Below are 23,811 nucleotides of genomic sequence, written 5' to 3'. Positions count from 1 at the left end.
GGGTACATCTACTCTGCAAAAAAACCTAACCCACAGCGCTGAGTCTCAGAGCCTGGGTCAACTGACTTGGGCATCCTCTAGAAAGCTAAAAATAGCAGTGTAGACATTCTTGCTTGGGCTGTAGCCCGGACTCGGACCCGGTGATGAGACTGGGAATGTCTACACTGCTATTTTTAGTCTGGTAGCATGAGCCTCACAAGCCCAAGTCAGTTGACCTACACTCAGACTCGCTGCCACAGTGTGGGGCAGAGGGTTTGCAGTGTAGACATACCTTGAAAAAGAAAAAATTCTCTATACCACCCCACCTGGTGTCCTGTATCCAGCTGTGGGCAATCCCTGTTGCTTTCAGAGGAAGGTGACCAAAACCCAGAATACAGCTGGCCAAATGTGCATCAGGGAAAAAAATTCCATCCTGACCCATGCAGATGTCTGGCTAAAGCCCTGAAGCATGAGATTTGACTCTAGTCTTTTCCTTCATGGCTCATGAAGGAAAAGAATGTACAGGGAATCAGGTTCACAAATTCTAATGCCAGAAGGGGACCATCTAGCCCAATTATCCTCCATGCACAGGCCTTGGAAATTTGGAAGTTCCAGTTCTGTAACTCAGGTCTGCATTAAAGGCCTGAGCCTGCCCTACTGAAAGCAATGGAGAGTCTGGTGGTACATGGCAAGAGAAGTAGAAGTACGCAGACCCAAAAGTAGCACGGGCCCCAGGGGGCTAGAAAGATGCTCTTGAAGTATTGAGTTAAGTTGTCTGGACAAGCTGATCTCTTGTGCAATGTCACGTTTTCAAACTTTTTCTTCCCAGTAACATAAAAAACAAATTTCCATTTCCTTCACTGAGCCATTTTCATTTGAAAGGTCTATCATCCGCAATGATATGAACTTGAGGTTCTTTGTAGGCCTTACTTAGAACATATTTTAAAACTGCTCTGAGATAATCACAGTATGAAACCATGACCCTCACACAAGAGACTCACGGATCTTCGAGCACTTGAGCAATGCAAAGATCCATGCCATAGACTAACATGTGGAATGCATCAGTACGTTCAAGGTCATTGCACTCCGCACAATCTGTAGCATTTTTTAAACAACTGAAATGCAAATTCATTACTGTTATAATGGCAAGGGAAGACAATTCTTTTCCTACTAAGGAACACATGGCTAGACAACTGGTTGGTTACTTACCAACAGCCGTATTTCTGTCTCAACCTTGCCGTTCTTATCCTCTTTTTTGATGCCTCTTCGGAAGTCCTCAACCATCTTCCACACAAATGTGAGGAGTGCATCATTGTAGGAGTTCTTAGCAATTTGCAGGTTCTTAAACACCAGGCTGCTAAAGTTGTTGGAGAAAAGCTCTGTAAGGACCTCCTTGCTAAGAAACTTCCTCAGGTTCAAGCCATTCTCCAGAAAGAGGCGAACAAATTTGGGCCGGTCCTTGATAAGAGCTATAAACATGACATCCTGAAGATCTGCAGACTGGGGAGAAAACGGGGGAAAGCCAGGTATTTTTCACAAGGTCAACTGTGGATGGCTGAGCAGAATTCATTGTCCCCTATCCCTCTGCTGTTGCTCACATGTTTTGTTATGGATAAATATTGGTCACATTTTGCCTTTGCTCCACATTTCCTTCAGAACGCAGCCATGGCTGTGGTTTGGGAAGTGACTGAAATAAGCATACCTAGCTATTCCATGTATAGGCTGCATCAAGAATTTCCAGATTAAAACGTGTTAACATTGTAAAAACGAACACTCATTCCTACCCTCAGCAAGGTTCTACTTTAAGCCTCACTCCCACCCCATAAACACTGGCGCTGGTAAGGCAGAACAGAACAGGGCTTGTTATTCCAGAGCCTTAATGATGTTTCAGATTAACACTTGACTAACAACCACGTCTACTCTTTGGATATTTTTCTTCTCTCTTTTACATGCATTTATGCCCATGAAAGCTGCTGGACTGACAGACACTGAATATAAAGCCTGGTATTTGGCCACAGAATAGGTTTTGACAACACTGACAATGGCAGAGATACCTTCTGCACCTTTTTGGTTGAGGCCCCCAAAATGCCCAAATCTGACTCTAGAAGGGCCACTTCTAGAAAGGGTGGTTCAGTCTCTAGACTCTTTCAAGCCTTGACCTCTGCTCAAAGAGCAAAAAATAATATTAATCATCAGCTACCAAAACCACCACCATTGTGGCTGACAAGGAACTGGAGTGAGACCATCAGTTTCCAATCAGTCAAGTAACCTACCTGAAGTAATGGTATATTTCATACCCAGGTACGCTGTGACACTGCTGTGCCATCATAGCAATTGGTTTGCCATGTTAGAATACCCTTGTCTGTTAGGTTAGTGTATTTTAAGCCTATACATTCTGCTCATTTCAGAATGAACTGGAATGGAATTGTTATTTACAAACATCAGAATAGCGATGCCTACGTAAATGGTGCAAGTAAGAATTTCACTCGTCTCCAACCCCACTAGCTGTGCCAAGGTGCAAACTTTGACTACCTCCCAGCGCCGGTCATTGGTGAAGATCTCATCGCTGGCCAGGTCCAGTTGGTTCCACTCCAGCAGCAGCTGCAGCTGCCCATTCCAGTTATCTTTATCCTGTTCATTGGTACTGAAAGCTGGAGGAGGAAGAGTCAGCTAAGTAAGGACTAGAAATTGGAGAGCGCCTTGGCTTGTATTCTACCATCCCTAACTCTCTCCCCATCTCAGCCACAAAAGAAGCCTCTACTGTCTTTTTTAATACTCACTTATAGTTTTAACAGGGCTTCAGAGGTTGTGCACATTTTAAAACACATGTACCTATGTGGTATGTATAGACTAAACTGCACTTAAAATGAGCACGGATTGTATTACCTGAAGGCAGAGTGTCCATGTAACTACCCAGAGCGAGCCTGTGACCCTAAGAGCATCAGGTAGTGAGTTTCAGAGGGCCTGACCAGTTCAGTGTGCCCCAATCCACTTATGTCAATCTGTATCTCATAGGTGCCATGTAAAATATCATTGGAAAACCAATGATAGACAACGCAAGAATATTACTGGTCAGTGTGTATGTAGGGTAAACTCCCAAAGGACTGGACAAATATGAAGGAAATATGGGACTAAATGTGTTTAAACCAGAAGAGTCTGGGGAGTGGGCAAACTGTTTTTTTCCAGACAAAGGAAAGGCCACTGCCTCTATCCAGGTGCAATAATAGTCAAGTGGCCATTCACTGGCATATCAGCACGTGCAGGACCGATCAATCTGCATTACAGAAAGCATCAGCAGGGAAGAAACCAGCACGGAACCTTCCCCATCAGACTCCCTGGCACATTTCCTCACTGCGGGGGCACTGGACTTTGAGAAGGGCACATTTCAAAAGTTCAGTTGACTACAGAAGAGAGGGGCAAAGAACCCCAAGTTATCATACATCTAAGACATAAAAGGAACCGAGCACTTTGCGGGAGATCCTGACCACGGGGATGGTCAGACCATCTTGCTGAATCTTACCTGGAAGCAAGGCTGTCCTTTCGTTAAGTCTTAGTCACTAGAAAGTATTTTTTCATTTTTATTTGTTTTTAATCATTTCTGACTTTAGCCCTTATACTTGGCCTCACTTAAAATCCCCCTTTTTGATTAAATAAACTTGTTTTGGTTTTTATTTTAAATCAGCCCAGGACCATGTTTGATCTGAAGTGATGAATAGCTCCAGTTAAAGCAACGAGCTTCTGTGCTTTTGTCTCTTGAGAAGAGCAACGGACACAAAGTCATAACCAAGGCTGGTGGAGACTCAGGGAGGGGCTGTTGTAGGCAGGCTGCTGGGATCAGTACTGAACCAGGGCTGCCAAGCACTCAGGGAACTGCACGCTTGTCTGCTGGCTGTTGGTGTCTGGGCTCTGAACAATAGCACCCGAGCATTTAAGGGTTACAGGGCAGGCAGTGACACGGCCTCTCACTGATCAGGACTGCATCCCAGAATGTGTCCTCTGCCTGACCACATGTAATGGGGAAGTGCTGCCTCTCTGGCACCGTCCCTCACCCAGTAACCCAAGCAAATTCCTCTATGGGTGCTCCATGCAGAAGGAGCTGCCCAGAGTTAGGAAGAGGATGTAGGAGGGGAGAAGGGGAACAACCATGCCTCAGGGCATTGACCCACCAGATGAGTTAATATTTCTGGGTCCCCTCTCTGGTTGCTACTAAGGAGTGAGTGACCCCGATCCACGCAATGGGGTCAAACCCTTTCCAGAGCCACCCTGAGGGGACTGGTAGCAGGAAGCGTTGGGGCCCCATTCTCCATTTGCACAGGTGTAAAATCAATAGAGTTTAACTTATACACTAATAGGACTGTGAGGAGAATCTGGCCCTGGCCCATCTCACTGCAGTGATTAAATGGAATTTGCAGGTAAGAAGGATTAGGTAGCACCATGAGCATTAGTGAGATGAACTCTTAATTGGCCATCACCTCATTGCTGACTGTCAATCAAAGTTCTCTCTCACCCGGTGCTCTCAAGCCTTTTTATTGTGAGTTTTACACCACACGCTGCTGAGTAATCCATCTAGTAAAGTCTAATTGGAGAAACCCCTTTTGTATTGGTTTTCAGTCATTTCCTAATATGCAGAAAACACTCCATATTATGCCAAAGTCAACATTTTAGAGGGTCTAATTGCTCAGTATTTGCGGTGGGCTTCCCTCTCCACACTGGAATTACCGGTTCTGAGATACTCCAGTACTCTGACTTGCTTCGGTAAGAGTATGGAACCACATTCTCTTCTGCTACAGCCATACAACTGCCAGGAGAGGGTACCAATGTAGGATGGGGCAAGGGGATAGCCTCCTGTTCTCAATGCTTGTTTCTCATATCCAGGGTGTACTCGCCATCTCCCCATGAACTTAACTCCCATTAACATCAATGGCAGTCCAAACTGGGACTTCCTTTAGGCGCCTTTGGAAACTCCAGCCTACACGGAGATGGTCCAGCAGATAGAATTCATGACCGGATGGGGAGGTAAGGCACAGACAGACTTGTCCAGGGAATTGCATCCAGGTAGCCAGCTTCCTAAGCTAGTACCTAGCCACAGGGCCATACTGGTACCTAAGAGCAAAGTGAAATTAAAGCCAGTGGGCGAGAACTCAGTGCTCACCTTTATACAGAGCAAACGAAATGGCATTGCTCACAATTTCATCTCCAGCTTCTTCTATTTTAATAACAGTTAGCAGATGAGGGTTTTCCAGGATTTCTTTGATCTACAAAAAAAGAAGTTCAATTCTAAAGCTCTCTCAGGATTTTGTGGTTTATCTGCGCATGTCCCTTTGGGCAATGTCCCATCATACAGTATTATTCACAGAGCTGTTTACCATAAGTCCTCTCCCTACACATAGTTACAACAAAGTATATAAAATGAGAATTTCAGCGATTAAGTTCTAATAAACTCACAGAAGTACAAATTAAACACAGTTAGATTAACGATCCTTTAACATATGGCAATTTCTTGTCATTCCCTTCTCCCCACCACACACACACACAGAGAAAATGACGACCAATTAGGCAATTCTCATTAAATTAAAAATCTCAGATACCATGGTAGTGCCAATTCCCAAACATCTAGAAGTTTATATGTTAAGAAAAAGTTTATTCTGGCCACTTTGCCTAGTCTAAAAACAGAGCTTATGTTCTTACAGCATCACGCTTTATGAAATTTCCTTCTTTCTGGCAAGTTAGAAATCTGAGGGAGTGTAAGGAATTTGTGCTTACACTTTCAGCCTCTGAATGAACCAAGAGAAGCAGAAGCATTTGAAACAAAGTAGAAATGAACCCAAACCACAAAACGCAGATCCAGAACTTGACTGCAAATGTCTTCCAGTTCAATTTGGATTCCAGGCTTTGGTTCATCCAACTATAAATATACAGGGCCAGATATGAAATAAAGATCCATATCTAGATTGAACTTACAGGCCACCCCAATGTTCAGTTCTATTTGGGAGTTTTGAATCATGGATAATAAACCCCCCACTGAAGTAAGGTTCACTTTTGGTTTTAGTTCAGGCCAAAGGTGCAGTTTTGGTTCTGACCTGCAGGGTGGATGCCACATCACTGTTAAAAGAATGTAATTTCTCTCCAGCTATTGAGAATCCACCATGGCTATCAGTTCTCTTGCCTCTCAGCTTAGCCATTAGCTGGGTTCAAGAATAAATTCCCACCTCTGCCATCTCTGGGATGGTATTGCATAATTTGGTGTATTATAAAAGGTTTAAACCTTCCTTTAATAGAAACCAATATATAATGTTTTAAAAACGATACTGCACAAGACGGGCAGTTGGTTTGCTCCATCATATTGTGATATGCATAAGCCCTAGGACACATCCTATGCAGAACAACAACCTTGCGTTGCAGCCTAGATAGAGAGATTCATTCCCCCCATCATGGCATTCCCAGAGGGGCACAGAATTGTAAATGGTACACAATAGTCATTGCAAGAGTTCAAAGGAGAAGTTTTGTTGCTTGATTCTGATGCCCAGATTTCTAAAGATTATGTTCTAGGGCATTAATTAAAAAATAAAATAAAATCATGATGAAAATGAAGTTAAGCAGAAAAAAAAATAACCAGAAAGAGTACAGAAAGAAATGGCACATTTCTCATAAACTTAACATTAGGAATTTTAACAGATGTTCTAACAAGCAATCATTCCCCCACTAAGATGATCACAGCCATAAAATAATTGGCCAACTGAGAGATAAGGAGATCCTGGGATGAAGCACTGGGAAAAGAAATTGAGAAAGCCAATTACCCCATGATAATGGCTCCTTGAGTGAGTGCTATTATGCACTGAATTTCTAAAAATAACTAATTAAGGTTTTCATCAACTCAGTTTTTCCTACTACTATTAAAGAGGGTAGAAACACAGCTGAAACAGCTCAGCCTGCTGGTTAGGTGACAAGGGAATCAGATTTTTATCCTGAGCATGCCAACATCTCCAACTTGGCAGCACTGCAGACACAGCACCTCCAGCCCTGGAGCATCATGTCAGGAAGGCATAAGCCATGTAAGCCACCCCATAGTGATGTCTAGTGTCCTGAGGCTCTCTCTTGTGTTAAAGTAGCAAGGGAAAAGCAAATCTGCTGGTATATGACGATGTTACATGTTTATCTGCACCCAATGAATAGTAGTAGTGAGCTTATACTTCACGGAGTGTCAGGCCCGCTGCAGGAGATGGGTGTCTGTGGTGTATTGCTGTGATGAAAGACTGGCCAGTGTGCATACAAAGCTAGTACTGCTAGCTACAGCCCAGTTTAGAAGAGGAAGGGGGAACTTGTCCATGGCATTGGTAAGCCTGAAAGGAGGGGAAAGTAAGGGAAGAAACTTAAGCAATGTTATACATTTAACATAGGAAGCTTGTTGCCATAAGCAAACCTATGGAAAAAGAACAGAATGATATTGTGTCCGCTCAGAGAAATTCACCAGTTCTAGTGCTTGTTTAGTGAATGGTTGTGTCAGTCAACCCACAGCCCAGCATTTTTGTTCTTTACAAAGCTTACATAGGAGCTGCCATGCTCATCAGATCAAGTTCCAAGACCAGAAGGGACCATTGTGATCATCTAGTCTGATCTCCCGGGTAACACAGGCCAGAGAACTGCCCCAAAATAATTCATAGAGAGGAACTTTCAGAAAAACATCAAATCCTGATTTTAAAGGGGTCAGCGATGGAGAATACTCCATGGCCTTTGGTAAGTTCTTCCAATGGTTAATTGTTCTCATTGTTAAAAATGCACACCTGATTTCCAGTCTGAATTTGTCCAGCTTCAAATTCCTTTCTCTGCTAGATTGGAGAGCCCACTATTAAATGTCTGTTCCCCCTGTAGGCACCTATAGACTGTGATTGAGTCACCCCTTAACCTTGACTTTGTTAAACTAAATAGATTGAGTTCTTTGAGTGTATCACTATAAGGCATGTTTTCTAATCCTTTAATCATTCCCATGTCTCTTCTCTGAACCGTCTCCAATTTATCAACCTCCTTCTTGAATTGTGGGCACCAGAACTGGACACAGGATTCCAGCAGCAGTCACACTAGTGCCAAATACAGAAGTGAAATAACCTCTCTGCTCCTACTCGAGAGTCCCCTCTTGATACATCCCAGGATCACATAGCTTCACATTGGGAGCACATGTTCAGCTGATTATCCACCCTTCTCCCCAAATCTCACTGCTTCCCAGGATAGTCTCCTCTTGTCTAAGGCTGGCCAACATTCTTTGTTTCTAGATCTCTATATTTATATTTAGCTGTGTTAAAACATATATGTCTTGCTTGTGCCCAGTTCACCAAGCAATCCAGCTCACTCTGAATCACTGACCTGTCCAGTTCATTTTCACTCCCCCAATTTGTACTATCTGCAAACTTTATCAGTGACTATTTTATGTTTTCCTCCACGTCGTTGATAAAAAATGTTAAATAGTGCAGGGCCAACAACCAATCCCTGTGGGACCGTACTGGAAACAAACCCACTTGATGATGATTCCCTGTTTACAGTTACATTTTTAGACCTATCAGTTAGCTTGTCAGTGGTTCCTCTAGTCCAGTATGCTACAAAGAAAAGCAACTAGTAGCTGACACTTCAGATGAAGGTGTAAGGAATCATGTAGTAAATAGTTAAGGGATAACCTGCCCTTAGTTCCTAACCTCCATTGATTAGAGTTTGGCGCGAGCCCTGGAGCATGAGTGCTTACATCCTTCTAACAGCATTTTGGGCTGTATAAGAAGGAGCACTGCCAGCAGATCGAGGGATGTGATCATTCCCCTCTATTTGGAATTGGTGAGGCCTCATCTGGAGTACTTGTTCAATTTTGGGCCCCACACTACAAAAAGAATGTGGAAAAATTGGAAAGAGTCCAGCAGAGGGCAACAAAAATGATTAGGGGGCTGGAGCACATGACTTATGAGGAGAGGCTGAGGGAACTGGGCTTATTTAGTCTGCAGAAGAGAAGAATGGGGTGGGGGATTTGATAGCTGCTTTCAACTACCTGAAAGGGGGTTCCAAAGAGGATGGAGCTAGACTGTTCTCAGTGGTAGCAGATGACAGAACAAGGAGTAATGGTCTCAAGTTGCAGTGGGGGAGGTTTAGGTTGGATATTAGGAAAAACTATTTCACTAGGAGGGTGATGAAGCACTGGAATGGGTTACCTAGGGAGGTGGTGGAATCTCCTTCCTTAGAGGTTTTTAAGGTCAGGCTTGACAAAGTCCTGGCTGGGATGATTTAGTTGGGAATTGGTCCTGCTTTGAGCAGGGGGTTGGACTAGATGACCTCCTGAGGTCCCTTCCAACCCTGATATTCTATGATTCTTTAAGCACCTTGGTATTTTACATTTTAATCCTCATTATAGTAACCCTTTGTGTTCTTGTTATCCAGGTAAACATCCCATCTTTTTAAAATCCTACTATGCTCTTGGCCTCAAAGGTATCTTGTGGCAAGGAGCTGCACAAGCTAAATGTATACCGAGAGAGAAAGTGTTTTCATATGTATTATAGGAAAGCTCTTTAAATGTTTTAAATACTTGGTAATTAACTGTAGCCTTTTCCCAGCTGATCCCCCTTGTGACAAGTTCGGTCACAGAGACTCCCCTTGAGACTGTCACTCGATGAGCTGGGATACCACGGAGAACAACTCTCCTGCCAGAACAGGTGCCCTTCACTCCTGTCTTGATGAGTTAGACACTCCAGTCAGCTCCAGCACAGACCCAGAGGTTGGGCCAGGCCTCTCTGCAGTTCACTGAAACTGAGATTCACTCAGCCCAGGGGCTTCTCAGTTAACAGGGACTTTCCCAGTGCTCAGCCTTTCTGGGAGCCTGAACCCCAAATAAATCCGTTTTACTCTGTATAAAGCTAATACAAGGTAAATTCGTAAATTGTTCGCCCTCTGTATCACTGATAGAGAGATACGCACAGCTGTTTGCTCCCCCGGGTATTAATCACTTACTCTGGGTTTATTAATAAACAAATGTGATTTTATCAAGTATAAAAAGTAGCTCTAAGTGGTTTCAATAACAGCCAGAACAAAGTAAGTCAAAGCAAAATAATACATTAAGAAACTGATTACAGGTAATCTCACCCTCAAAGATGTTCCAATAAGATTCTTTCACAGACTAGACTCCTTCCTAGTCCGGGCCCAATCCTTTCCCCGGTACAATCCTTGTTAGTTCCAGCAGACATCTCAGGTGGTAAGCAGGAGTTCTCATGACTGGCAGCCCCCTTTGTCCTGCTCCACCCCCTTTTATAGCTTTGGCACAAGGCTGGAATCTTTTGTCTCTCCGGATCCCCACCTCTCCTTCTTAATGGAAAAGTACCAGATTTAAGATGGATTTCCTTATCAGGTGACATAGACACATGTCACTGTAAGACCCCCTAGTCTCCATTCTTCCTGGGTTGGCCCACACGTACACAGGAAGGCTTGCAAGTAAATAAACCATTTACAACCAATTGTCCTAGTCAATGGGAGTCATCAAGATTCTAAGCCACCATTAATGGCCCACACTTTGCATAATTCCAATAGGACCTCAGAGTTATACTTCATATTTCTAGCTTCAGATACAAGAATGATACATGCATACAAATAGGAGGAACTTATTCAGTAGTTTAAAACCTTTGTTGTGATACCTTACAAGAGACCTTTTGCATAAAGCATATTCCAGTTACATCATATTCATAAGCATACGTTCATAAAGCATATGGAGTGCAACATCACACCCCTCTCCTTTCTGTCTCATCAACACTACGGCAGCATACACCTACCCATCTGATCCAGCTTTCAGTCTCCTCTTCCGTGAGTCTCGAAACAGTGTGAGGCAGGTATCGGAGCAGCCTCTCCTTGACAGATGAAGAGGCTAGAGTGCCTTCTGCCTCCACTAAGCTCGCTATTACATCAGCAATCTGACCTGAGCCCTCCACTACTATGCAGGGAATTTTACTCTTGATGGCAACATTGATAGCCTAGGAAAACACAACAGAAAGGGACAGAGATAACAGTGATTAATACAGGTTCAGGCTATTTGAAGTCTACTGTTCAGTAACCAAGTGAACAATTTTTGATATGGTTTGTGTGCAGGCACTGCAGAATCCCCCAGCTCCAGCCAATATTTTCACTGTTACCAGCAAGGGACATTACAATGCCAGTTCTTTACAATGGCCTCTAATTCAGTGGTTCCCAAACTTTTGTACTGGTGACCCCTTTCACATAGCAAGCCTCTGACTGTGACCCCCCCCTTATAAATTAAAAGCACTTTTTTGATATATTTAATACCATTATAAATGCTGGATGCAAAGCAGTTTGGGGTGGAGGCTGACAGCTCGCAACCCCCATGTAAGAACCTCGCAACACCCTCAGAGGTCCCGACCCCCAGTTGGAGAACCCCTGCTCTAATTCAATAAAAGCAGAGGGCTGGGGAGAGTTGCATGGGGGCTCAGGGACAAAAATCATAGCGGGGCAAAAGTCGGAGTAAATAAAGAGAACAGGAAAAGTAGGAGGAAATTGTGCAATGGAGAAGGCATTCCCAAAATCGGACAACGCTGCCTCCAGAGAAATGACATGGAAGTTCTCCTTGCCGGCTTTATGGGTATCACTCTTGTTCAAGTGAAGCACCAGTAGTGTAGTGGGCTCTAGTCTATTTGCTGAAGGTGTGGGAACTAGACCCTTACATCCACACAGGATTACTGTAGATATCAGGTTATATTATTAAGATTGCATTTTTATTAATTGCACTCAATGCATCTAATGATTTTTGTTAAATATCACAGACCTGCTTTACTCAGATAGTTGCTCAGTCGAGTTAGAAAACTTACCCTTTTATCTAACCAGACATTAGAATGAAGACGCTACAGACTTTGGGTCAGCCCTATGTCGTAAAGAGCATATATAGGTCTATCAATTAATACTCAGCAGGTGGCTTTATTTAGTTTGCCATTAGCTACAGAAGTTTATCCAGTGGAACCCTATTCTTAATGAATGTTAATGAGACAGGAGAAATAAAGGCACGTGACCACAGCGCTGAGAGAATATCCACCAATGATCTGAAAATACTTGTGGGAAAAGGAAGATTTATTGAACAGAAATTACTCTTGAGCAGTCAAACACAAGCAAATAGTATGCCTTCCAATTGGACAGTGGATATATGACATGAGCAGCGTATTTTCGATGCCAGTTGGACAAAGGATCTTTTCCTGTGTGGGGCACAGTGACCGTTAAAATAAGGAAAGAGCCTGAAAGATTTCCACTTCTCTTCTGCTTAAACTGAAGCCCAATGATCAGAAAAGAAACACATAAGCCTAGTGTACAGCCCTCTCTCAGATTCTGCCAATTGCTGACATGAGTAAGATCTATCAAGCATGACTGTTCATTTGGGGTCTGTTTTAGCAGGAGAAGTCGGCAGCTTGGAAACTATTGCTATGCCTCCTTGGACTATAACAAAGTTTTATCTGCTTTTGGATATGATCAGTCCAGCCATGAGCTGTAACAACTGAGACATGAACATCTGAACATTCCAGTGTCACTGACAAGTAATTGGTCAGACTGTCACAGACCCTTGTCTGGATTATGAGCCAGTTATTCTTCAAAGTTATTAAACACTTCAAGAACTGCCCATCTGATTTTAAGTTTGAATGCCGTATGCATTAGTTACTTGGGTTTAGGATTAATATCTACAGTAGGCTACTTATATTTTGTTAAGAATATTAAACCTTAAACTCAGTACTGTGTAGAACTCATTCTGTTTGCTTGAATAACGGTTCTATCTGATGCATAAGGACGTAAGTGAAGGAGTCATGGCCAAAATTATTAACTTGAGTGCCTAAGGCTTGGCACCTAAAGCAACCTGAAGTTGATCTTAAAAATATTTGATTTGTGATGTTAAATGAATTGATATTGTTTTAGAAACAAAGAATAATCGTAACTATTAAAATTAAGATAGAGTGTATTGAAACAATTAAAAATATATGTTAATTAATGCTACCAGATGCAAATACCTCTTGGTAAAGCATACTTAATGCAGGCATATTAGAACATCATTCAACCAGTGACTCTGGGGACCCACTTTGATATTCCTCAATCGGTGTGTAGCATTGACAAATTGATTAATTAACACAGGTGAAGAAATTATACAGATGAATTTTAATATTGATTTTGATGGGACTCTGATCGTCAGTATAACATAAGTTTAATTGGCATGATACATTTATATATTAAAGTCATCTATTTCAATGAGTGTTGGCAGCAACAAGAGTGATCATCATTTCTAATCCTCTTCTGATGAGACAAGTAGTAATCAGCTTTGATTATCTGTACTGGATTTTATTAACATGTCTTGAAAAGTTTGGGTTAAAGTTGGACCTGACAAGAGTGTCAATAACTCAGTTCATCTGCCTAGATAGCTTCCCTGGAACACAATCCAGCTCATTATAGATGGCCTATGCCGTTCATGTAGCTCCAGACATGAAGTTATAGACAGAATTGATCCTGGTGTCTTAAAATGTGTATTATGTGTGACTGTAACAATTCCCCCTGTCACCAGCAGGCTTTGAACCCTGAGCACAGATTTCACCACATGACTCACCAGATGAGCCACAATACTGTACCAGATGTTGCCATGCAAACCTGTAGCCTTGGTATCCTCTCCTGGCACAGTGCTACCCACAATGCCCTATATTTGGTGAGCCTCTGAGACACATCGGTGACACAGATATGGCAATTTCTTCCAATATCCTTGGAAACCTTATAGTGTTAAGTTTAAGTATCTTTGGAGCTGATTTTATTAAATGCAAAGGTAATGTACTATTGTGGGCTGGCTCGTATGCTGGGGGAGATGTGATGTGAACCCTGGTATGACAGGGCATTGAGCCAGCCCTCTGTCACGCCAGCTCCAGTTAAGGGAGGTGAATTGGAGCTGGTTAGACCACCTGGCCCTAACTGGGGGAAGCAGAGATTTTATACAGCCCCTGCTGCCTAATTAGGCTGGGGCTGTATAAAAGCCTCAGGAGAAGGAAACGGGGGGAGGGGAGGCAGCAGGCAGAAAGGGGAAGGGCAGGGAGTGGAAGCAGGGAGGTAGCTCTCCCCTCCCTCCCTCTTGCCGGCAGATGGTAAAGGTGGTGGGAGCACAACCTGTAAATAAACTGCACCAGTGGTTACCAAATCCAGGTTCTCCAAGTGACTTTATCAGCCCAACGGGAGCAGGAGCCAAGAGGGCCCTGCAGCACCTGTTACACCTGGGAAGTGTGATGAACTTCAAAGGCCTGTACTGAGCGTGTCAGATAAGAATGGGATTTTGGATAATCTGTCAAGTAGTTTGCCTGGAGAATCTCGAAGGGGAATTTGCATTCACTTCCCCATCTCCGGTTATGCAAATCCCCAGTCTTTTGAAGCTATGCCCCGATAAGAGGTCCACAGTCTACTGATAACCTGTTCAAAATCAAAGCCCAAGCTGTATAAAGGAAAGACTAAGCTATTACAGAGGTACTAGTTCTGAGCTGAACTTGTAACCACAGAAGAACCCCTGGGTGAGGTGTTCAAGGACTGACTCCTGCCAGAGCCCTGGAGGGAATCGGGTGGGGGGATCTCTGCTAAGCTTATTAACACATGTTTGTAGGTTCTTTTATTGTTTTTAATATGTTTTCTCTGTAATGCAATCACCTTAAGAATAACCCTGTTTGCTTAGAAAGAGCTGTGTGGCAACTTGTTAACTGCTGGCCATTACAGCTGTTCATAGGCTCTTGAGAGAAAGCCAAGTGCCGATGTTGGGCTGATCAGGCAGTCTGGCTTGCTGGGAATATTGCAACAGAGGCAGGGAACTGTGCAGCCTGAAAAAGACCCAGTCAGGAGGGAGAGAGACTTGCATCTCCTCCCAAAAGAGGAGACTGCTGAGGGGTATAGACCGGGTGCTCTTGGTGAACCATGATGGGGAAATACAGGTGCAACTGCCCTGAATTGTGACAACTGGTATAGCCCAGTGCTGCAATTGCAGGGAAAGTCCTGAACAGGATTGAGATGGAGCATGCCCAGTGCAGATAGAATCCTTGAGGAATGTAACTGTTAAACCCTGGTCTCTACTGATAATGTGTGAACTAAGATTTTTTTCAAATTTCAGTGGATATTCAGAGGAACAGCAAAAGGCACATCTCTAACACAAGTCCCTGCTCCAAAGCATGGGGCACTACAGATTCTCAAATTAAAGGTCACCAGAGTTTTGCTTTGTTTTTTAACATTGGGGGAAAAAAAAGTCCTCCAACCTGTCTCAGAAACAGCTTATGCATGTTGGCTGAAACTTCCTAAAACATTTCAGCCTTTGGCAGACATGTGTCATGGAAAATTTCAGCCCAAATTTGGAAAAAAGTTAAACAGACTTGAAAATAGGGTCTCATAATGGAAAGTGTCAGGCAACCTTAATACTTTGCTACCCGCCTCATCTAGAATACAGTTAAAATTGTGACAAGACACCACAGGACATTTAATTTTTCTGACTTATTTTCAGACTTACCTTCAAAGTTTCTTTCCCTCCTCCCTGGGTGAAACACACAATCGGAATCTTCCCACCATAATTGGAATCTGAAATATACCAACAAAAAACAAAAACAAAAGAGAGAGAGAGAGGGTCTCACTTTGCAGTGTCAATGTATTTGAACAGTTTTTAAACTTCACAATAACCACTTATACACTGGTTTATTGGATTTGGCTTTGATAATATTTTACACACAAATACTCATATTCCTGGCTTTCAGCTGATTTAACCAAACTATTTTTAAAGTCATCTACTCCATTGTTACATGACCTTTAGTTATTCTCACTAACCCATTTTGCCTAATCTAGTGTCAGGTATCGACACTGACATGCAGTCTTCCCAGAAGTAACAAAGCAAGGCTAAAGACTTAAGTAATTAGTATCGCCAATGTACAGTGCTTAAAAAACAAAAACATGACATGACTTTGAGGGGGGCAGGGTTGGATGCTGATTTCTGACCCTTTAGTATTCAGGTCTTCAAGTTTCTCCTTGCAAGCATCAGAGCTGTAAATTTAAAATAAAAGAAAGAGATTCTACCATAATCACATGACTCCAGGAGTTAGAGTTCAAGAAAAAAAAACAATCACATACCAACATTCAGAAAGATTCAACAAGGACAAGTGCAGAGTCCTGCACTTAGGACGGAAGAGTCCCATGCACTGTTACAGGCTAGGGACTGAATGGCTAGGAAGCAGTTCTGCAGAAAAGGACCTAGGGGTTACAGCGGACAAGAAACTGGATATGAGTCAACAGTGTGCCCAAGACATAGCACCTACAATTACATCTAAAGGGTTTAATGTAATAGGAGTTTCATATGTTAAACACTAGCTGATAACATATTTATTGAAATTAAAGTCGTGTAATGAGTTTGTGCAGTTTTATTGCCTCAGTGAATATATACTAAATAACACTAATGTATAAACCTGATGTTATTTATTTCAGAATGATTCATGTAGTGGCTAATAATCAGCATTGGTTATTATTATTTATATTAACATAGTGGCTAGGAGCCCTACTCAGGTTCCCACCATGCCATGTGCTGTGCAAAGCACCACACAATAAAGACCATAAACATCATAATAAACAAGAAGCAACAGTCAGCCTAAAACAGACAGCCAGTTGAGTCCAGAGGTGTGACCCAAGGGCAAATCCCAGATTCCTCAGGCAACCCTTCTCCCAACTCACCAGCATGTGTCAAAAGGCATGAATTCCCAACAAACAGAGTATAAGGATGGAAAACAACCTGGGCCCATCAGGTGATCTCCTCTGACACAGCAAGTGAAATCGCTTTGATTCCTGAACTGAAAGGAATGTTTATCCCATATAGTACCTGAAACTCACCTTACCCAGTAAATTGTACTCTGTGGTGAGCCTCAAACAGATTATGTAAGCTCTACTTATCTGTACCTATGGGAAGTATGTTCTCCTTGAAACACGCACAAATCACCATGGGTCACATTGACAGTATGCCATCAGAAGCCTTCTTTGTTATTAGGCATATGAGCAAAACGCTTGTCATCCATTGCATGGCAACATGAGAAAGCTTGTTTCTTCCCACAGTATGTTCTGTAGCATCTAACCCTGTAGCACCTGAGCAGAATGATCTGAAGTTAGAGAACTGCACCAACCTGGGATAACGCGTTCCGAAATGTATTTTTCTAACTGTGTCCGTAGCTTAGCCTCTATTGCTGGATGTCCATGGGTGCCGTTATCGACCAGCAATAAGTGGGTGTGGTTATTGTCCAGGCAATACAATGGGTCCCTCTTAAGGTCATCCATTATGTAGTGGGCTGAATAGTACCCCTAGAAACATCAGCAAAGGGTTTCCATTGAGTTCAGAAGGGCATGGTACATGCAGTACTTGAAATAGGGACACAGCAGGTCCGTGGGAGGGGCATCACTATTGTTCTGTTTTTTTCCAGTTTTTAGCAGCATAAGAACTTCCAGACCAGTTCAGAGCAAAGGTCCATCTAGCCCATGGCCAGCACCAGCTGCTTCAGAGAAAGTTGCAAGAGCACTCATAAGTCAGTTATGGAATAACCTGTCCAGAGAGGACATTCTTCCCTTCCTCCATGTGGTGGGCTTGTGCCCAGGAGAGTGAGGGCTTACACCTCCTATAGTTTTATTTTATATAACGGAACTGTGGATATTCTCGTTACTCATATAGATGTCTAGTCATTTTTTAATCCTGCTAGGCCATGTTGAAAATTCACAATTCATTTCTCCTCCGTTTTAACCACTTTCTAATTTATGACCAACCTTTACCCCTCACCCCAAGACTTTGTTTCCTTAATGCTACTTAGTGAGGGTTTTTGTCAATGAGTTTTCAAAAAAAAAAGAACCCAAACAACCTATTGTCTCCTTTGTCCACTATTTTGCTGATGTACTGTAAGAAATCTAGCAGAGTGGACATAGGATCAGACATGCTGGTTTGTTCCTCCTCCTCGTCAGCTGAAATTTCTGCTTTTACCAACATATACAATAATACCATTGCATTACAGAAATTTCTGTCACATGCCCCAGTTCAACCAAAGAACTACTGAGTGCCTCTTTGCATTCCCTCGGCCTCTAGTGTGCATAACAAGCCCTCCCTTTTGCCGCCACAACCTTATATTCTTATGCCACAGCAACCAGTGGCTGCTGGAATAACCTCTTAGGATCACTAGCAGACGAATGAGTTAGAGAGCCTAGCTTACCCAGGCACCTGGCTAGCACCAGAAATGGGACAACACAAAGGTGCATAAAGACATCTTTGACCATCCACCTTGTTCCTGTGCAGAAGTGCTCAGCTGGACAAGAGAGACAATATTGCCCCCTTCTCCTTTAGTGAATCCACCTGACTGAGTCTAAGTGGCACATCTTTTTCAAAATCCAATGCACAATTTGTGAGTGCAATATATCTCATTTGTTGTTTAACTATTATCTTTAATAGGCACTGTCTATTTTACAACACAGCGCAGCACAAGATCTGTAGCAGGAAGAGTTTCTAATAGGACCTCACATCCAAATCAGTCACAGGCCAATGGCATCAGGCTCCATGCAGATAGAGGTGTGGATGGAGAGCAGTGAGGCATTTACGGAGAGTAGACTGCATTTGGTCAGAATATAACTCAGTTTTGTAGGGTTTTCACTGGCTTCCCATGACCCCATTGACAGCACTACATGTTCCTCACCTCAGTATCGCTGCTTCTGATCAGACTATCCCGGTTGGAAATCATGCCCCAGGCTGCTATGCCGATAGCCACCACGTTCTCCTCTGAGCTCCTACTGATGGTGTTGTCTCTCACCACCTCTCCAATGTATTTCATCAGTCCATAGTGAGTGCCTCCTGTGAAAATCCAGGCCCCTGCAGATGGCAGGTACCAAATGAAATTTACCCACAGACCTACCACTGTGCACAAAAAGTTCTTGTCTTTATAGATATGTGCATGTGTCATCCCCAATTCTCCACTGCCTCACATCTCGTGTAGTCATGAAGGCCTGTGTTATGTGGGTGCAAGACACTGATGTGGCAGTACTGTGCACCGATGCAAGTGACAACACAAAAGGGCAAGGCAGTGGGGATTTTGGCCCTCGGGGTTGTTTACCTTCAAGACACTAAGCCTACTAATTTATCCTCACTAGATCACAGGAGATATGTTAATTCCCATATGATACAGGAAGAAGAGATGTTAGGAGACTTACCCAAAGCTACAAAGGACATCCTTGGCAAAGCCAAGAATGGCTCTCCACCCAGTTCCCACGTCAGTAGGCCATACTTGTCTGAAGTGGACTAAGCAGGCAACCACTAACAGAAAGCTCTGCCTCTCTGCTGACTATTCACAGCTTCTTCTTCTCCACCAGCTTTATTTAGTGGAAGGCTAATATACCAGCTGACTGAAATATTCACCTCTCACTTCAGCTAAATCACAATTGCACTCACTGAACCAAGTTCTTCACTTGCTTGAACTCTTCTGACTTCAAAAAGGGGTTACACGAGTGTGAACTTAGCCCAGGTTTTTTAATACAAATTATTACAATTAGCTTTTTCTATTATCCTACTCTATGTGCTAATAGCTACAACTGAATTCGCAGGTATTCATTACATAAATGATTGTAAAAGGCATGGGGACACTCAAAGTGGCATCAAAAAAGAGAGACTTGCCCCCAAGATATATTCCCCAAATTAAGCCCACATTAATTTAATTAAAAGACTCGCATGGGCTTCAATGGGACCAGGATTTGTCTCTTGATGCATATTTCCTAATAATCTATTTTCCTTTCCCTATATTAGTGTCCAACATCACTGTTTAACCACTATACTGACAAGCCAAGAGATACCAGGCTAGCCCAGTGGAGGAACAACATAAAAACTAGTAGCTTCAAGGCAGCCCAGATACCCCTTTCACCTTTGGACTGGGCAATGTAGATCAGCCTGCTGAATATCTTGCGCATCCGCGGCTTTAGAGCAAAGTTTTTTGCTCCCCCTGTGACTGAGATGACAAGGTTGGGATTTTTCAGGTGCCAGTGTTGAGTCATCAGATCATAGAGCATTTCAGAGTCTGTGTCGTAGGACAACCGGATGTACTTCAATGAGAGAGGACACAATGCAGGGTTAGCAGCAATAAATGGCAACAGAGTAATTCCATTTTGTCTCAAAGCGATGGCCTGGTTCCCCACTCCCTTGCCCTCCATGCAACCATTTATATCTAGACAAAATACAAAGCAGGTGTCAAAATGGTTCCATTAGGTGACATTTGTCACCCACATTGCACAGCAGTAAATGACCAAAGTGCAAAGCAATGGAGAATCAGGCCCAGTGTGTGTTTTCTAAACATTTGTTTTATGGCCTGTATTTTCCCCACTCCTAGGACACCTGAATAGAGATGGGCTAAGTTTTTTCAAACAAATTTATTCAAAAAATGCAGTTTCAGTCAACCTGAAACTATTGGTGATTTTGATCCAGTTAGTTTTGGTTGGGGGAAAAAGTTTTTTCAAGGTCAGATTCACATAAAGGATGTTTTCCCCTTTCTCCGCCCTTATAACCTTTAGGCCAGTGGTTAGGGCACTTGCCTACAATATGAGACGCAGGTTTGAGTCCCCACTCTGGATCAGGAACTTGAACTCACATCATCTCCCTGTCAGGTGAACATCCTTATCAGGCTGTAGGCTAGTCCAGGTGGGTGGCTCCCAATCTCTCCTACTGAAGCTGTTCCACTTGTATCAATACTTAAATATTTATTGGGCCAGAGAGAGAGAGAGAGAGAGAGAGCGCGTATGGCTCTGTGCATGGTGATTAAGGCTCTCACCTGGGAGGTAGCAGATGGGATTCTCTCTGCTTGTGATTTACCTGTGCATGAAGTCATCAGCTCTTAGGAAACTGCAACAGCATGTCTCCTCAGAAAGATGGGCTACCACAATCACAACCCTGTTCTCTGCACTCTACACTGGCTTCCCAGACAGCTGCACTCTGCAGCACGGTATGGGGAGGAGGTGACCAGCTCTCTGTGGAGAAAGAAGTAGTTTGGGGCTATTTAGGAAAGCTGGACGAGCACAAGTCCATGGGGCTGGATGCGCTGCATCCGAGGGTGCTAAAGGAGTTGGCCGATGAGATTGCAGAGCCATTGGCCATTATCTTTGAAAAATCATGGCGATCGGGGGAGGTCCCGGATGACTGGAAAAAAGCTAATGTAGTGCCCATCTTTAAAAAAGGGAAGAAGGAAGATCCAGGGAACTACAGGCCAGTCAGTCTCACCTCAGTCCCTGGAAAAATCATGGAACAGGTCCTCAAGGAATCAATCCTGAACCACTTAAAGGAGGGGAAAGTGATCAGGAACAGTCAGCATGGATTCACCAAGGGCAAGTCATGCCTGACTAACCTAATTGCCTTCTATGACGAGATAACCGGCTCTGTGGATGAGGGGAAAGCAGTGGATGTACTATTTCTGGACTTTAGCAAAGCTTTTGATACAGTCTCCCACAGTATTCTTGCCAGCAAGTTAAAGAAGTATGGGCTGGATGAATGGACGGTAAGGTGGATAGAAAACTGGCTAGATGGTCGGGCTCAATGGGTAGTGATCAATGGTTCCATGTCTAGTTGGCAGCCGGTATCAAGTGGAGTGCCCCAAGGGTCGGTGCTGGGGCCGGTTTTATTCAATATCTTCATTAACGATCTGGAGGATGGTGTGGACTGCACCCTTAGCAAGTTTGCAGATGACACTAAACTGGGAGGAGTGGTTGATACGCTGGAGGGTAAGGATAGGATACAGAGGGACCTAGACAAATTAGAGGATTGGGCCAAAAGAAATATGATGAGGTTCAACAAGGACAAGTGCAGAGTCCTGCACTTAGGACGGAAGAATCCCATGCACTGCTACAGACTAGGGACCGAATGGCTGGGCAGCAGTTCTGCAGAAAAGGACCTAGGGGTTACGGTAGACGAAAAGCTGAATATGAGTCAACAGTGTGCCCTTGTTGCCAAGAAGGCTAATGGCATTTTGGGTTGTATAAGTAGGGGCATTTCCAGCAGATCGAGGGATGTGATCATTCCCCTCTACTCAGCACTGGTGAGCCCTCATTTGGAGTACTGTGTCCAGTTTTGGGCCCCACACTACAAGAAGGATGTGGATAAATTGGAGAGAGTCCAGCGGAGGGCAACAAAAATGATTAGGGGGCTGGAGCACATGACTTCTGAGGAGAGGCTGAGGGAACTGGGATTGTTTAGTCTGCAGAAGAGAAGAATGAGAGGGGATTTGATAGCTGCTTTCAACTACCTGAAAGGGGGTTCCAAAGAGGATGGATCTAGACTGTTCTCAGTGGTAGAAGATGACAGAACAAGGAGTAATGGTCTCAAGTTGCAGAGGGGGAGGTTTAGGTTGGATATTAGGAAAAACTTTCACTAGTAGGGTGGTGAAGAACTGGAATGGGTTACCTAGGGAGGTAGTGGAATCTCCTTCCTTAGAGGTTTTTAAGGTCAGGCTTGACAAAGCCCTGGCTGGGATGATTTAGTTGGGTTTGGTCCTGCTTTGAGGGGGTTGGACTAGATGACCTCCTGAGGTCCCTTCCAACCCTGAGATTCTATGATTCTATGATTCCCATGGAATACTTAAGTCTTGTCTACACTAAAGGGAAAAGTCGATCTAAGCTACGCAATTTGAGTTATGTGAACAGTGTAATGTCCCTGAACATTATGAAGGTGTTACGGGATCTTCAGATACGGCCATCTGAACATTTAAAACTGGGCACAAGATCATCCAAAAGTCTTCTAAATCCATATTGAGCTGTGTGGAAAATGGGAATTTTCCCTGCAAGAAACTTTGCAAGAAAAAAATCCTAACTGAAATTTTTCAACCCAATTTCTTTTCAATATTCCACAGAATTTTTGCATTTGAAACTGAATGAAAAAAATTCATTTCAAAACTATTTTGTTTCTAAATGAAATTTTTTGTTTCGATTTTTGAATTTTTTTGGTTTCTTTTAAGGTTTTTATGCACTTGAAAATGTGTGCATGTGGTGGGAGTGGTTAAAAATGTGGTAAAGTGTGGGGGGGATTCATTCGTGACTGTTTCCCCAACTTTCTCTAGTTGGAAAAAACAAGAATTTCAAAACCAGTGTTTGTTCCCAAAAATATATACATCATTTCAGAAAAACAAATTTCTCCAAAAAGTACATTTAACCCTATTTTCCAACGTTAAAACAGGTCAATTTTTTTTAACAGATCTGTTAAACCTTAAATAAGTTGCCATTTTCCAAAGTGCTCAGCACCCAGCAGTTCTCACTGGCTTGAAAAAAATCAAATTGCTTATTTAGGTACCTAACTTTAGGTTCCTCGTGATCAAAAAATCTAAGCATCTTTTTTTCCCTTTGATTGTTTTGGCTTCTTTTTAATTATTCTAAATTTATTTTATAAAGGCTAATGCAAAAAGTCACAGGGCAGAATCCATTTATGGCTAGGCTGGAGTTAAAATACCCGGTGTCAGCTCAGCAGTTACTCACCTTCCCTCTTTTCCCAAGATTTTCAAACTGAATGTCACCAAAAGCATCAGTGGGAAGTTCCTTTGTGTGTTTCCTATAACTCCATTTCTCGGTGTTATTTACCTGCGTCCCCTCTATATGTTGGCTTTTGGAATACCCACACTTACACAAGTTGTCCCTGCCAAGAAGAGTGAATAGAAAAAAGAAACAGATTAATATCTTTTGCCCAGAAAACAAATACTCTTTTCTTTCAGTGACTGATAGTATAATGACAACTAAGACTGGTGAGCAGCTTTTCCACATGTATCTGACAAGTAGGTTGGCTGCACATTGTGCAAC

General features: G+C 43.0%; 1 protein-coding gene across 1 annotated transcript in view; it reads right to left on the bottom strand.

Moving 5' to 3' along the window:
* TRPM8 (transient receptor potential cation channel subfamily M member 8) overlaps positions 1 to 23,811 on the bottom strand; it is an 80,811-nt gene that overhangs the window by 49,766 nt on the left and 7,234 nt on the right. The window contains exons 3-11 of the mRNA XM_045032627.1: positions 23,494 to 23,650; positions 19,908 to 20,085; positions 18,693 to 18,865; positions 17,148 to 17,322; positions 15,500 to 15,567; positions 10,770 to 10,967; positions 5,132 to 5,234; positions 2,512 to 2,630; positions 1,189 to 1,479 (exon numbers count right to left, since the gene is read on the bottom strand). Coding sequence (XP_044888562.1) covers positions 1,189 to 1,479; positions 2,512 to 2,630; positions 5,132 to 5,234; positions 10,770 to 10,967; positions 15,500 to 15,567; positions 17,148 to 17,322; positions 18,693 to 18,865; positions 19,908 to 20,085; positions 23,494 to 23,650 — 1,462 coding nt within the window. The remainder of the gene's footprint in view (positions 1 to 1,188; positions 1,480 to 2,511; positions 2,631 to 5,131; positions 5,235 to 10,769; positions 10,968 to 15,499; positions 15,568 to 17,147; positions 17,323 to 18,692; positions 18,866 to 19,907; positions 20,086 to 23,493; positions 23,651 to 23,811) is intronic.

Source organism: Mauremys mutica, chromosome 10 (genome assembly GCF_020497125.1).
Source record: "Mauremys mutica isolate MM-2020 ecotype Southern chromosome 10, ASM2049712v1, whole genome shotgun sequence".
NCBI lineage: Eukaryota > Metazoa > Chordata > Testudines > Geoemydidae > Mauremys > Mauremys mutica.
This window is presented reverse-complemented; position numbering and strand designations above follow the sequence as displayed.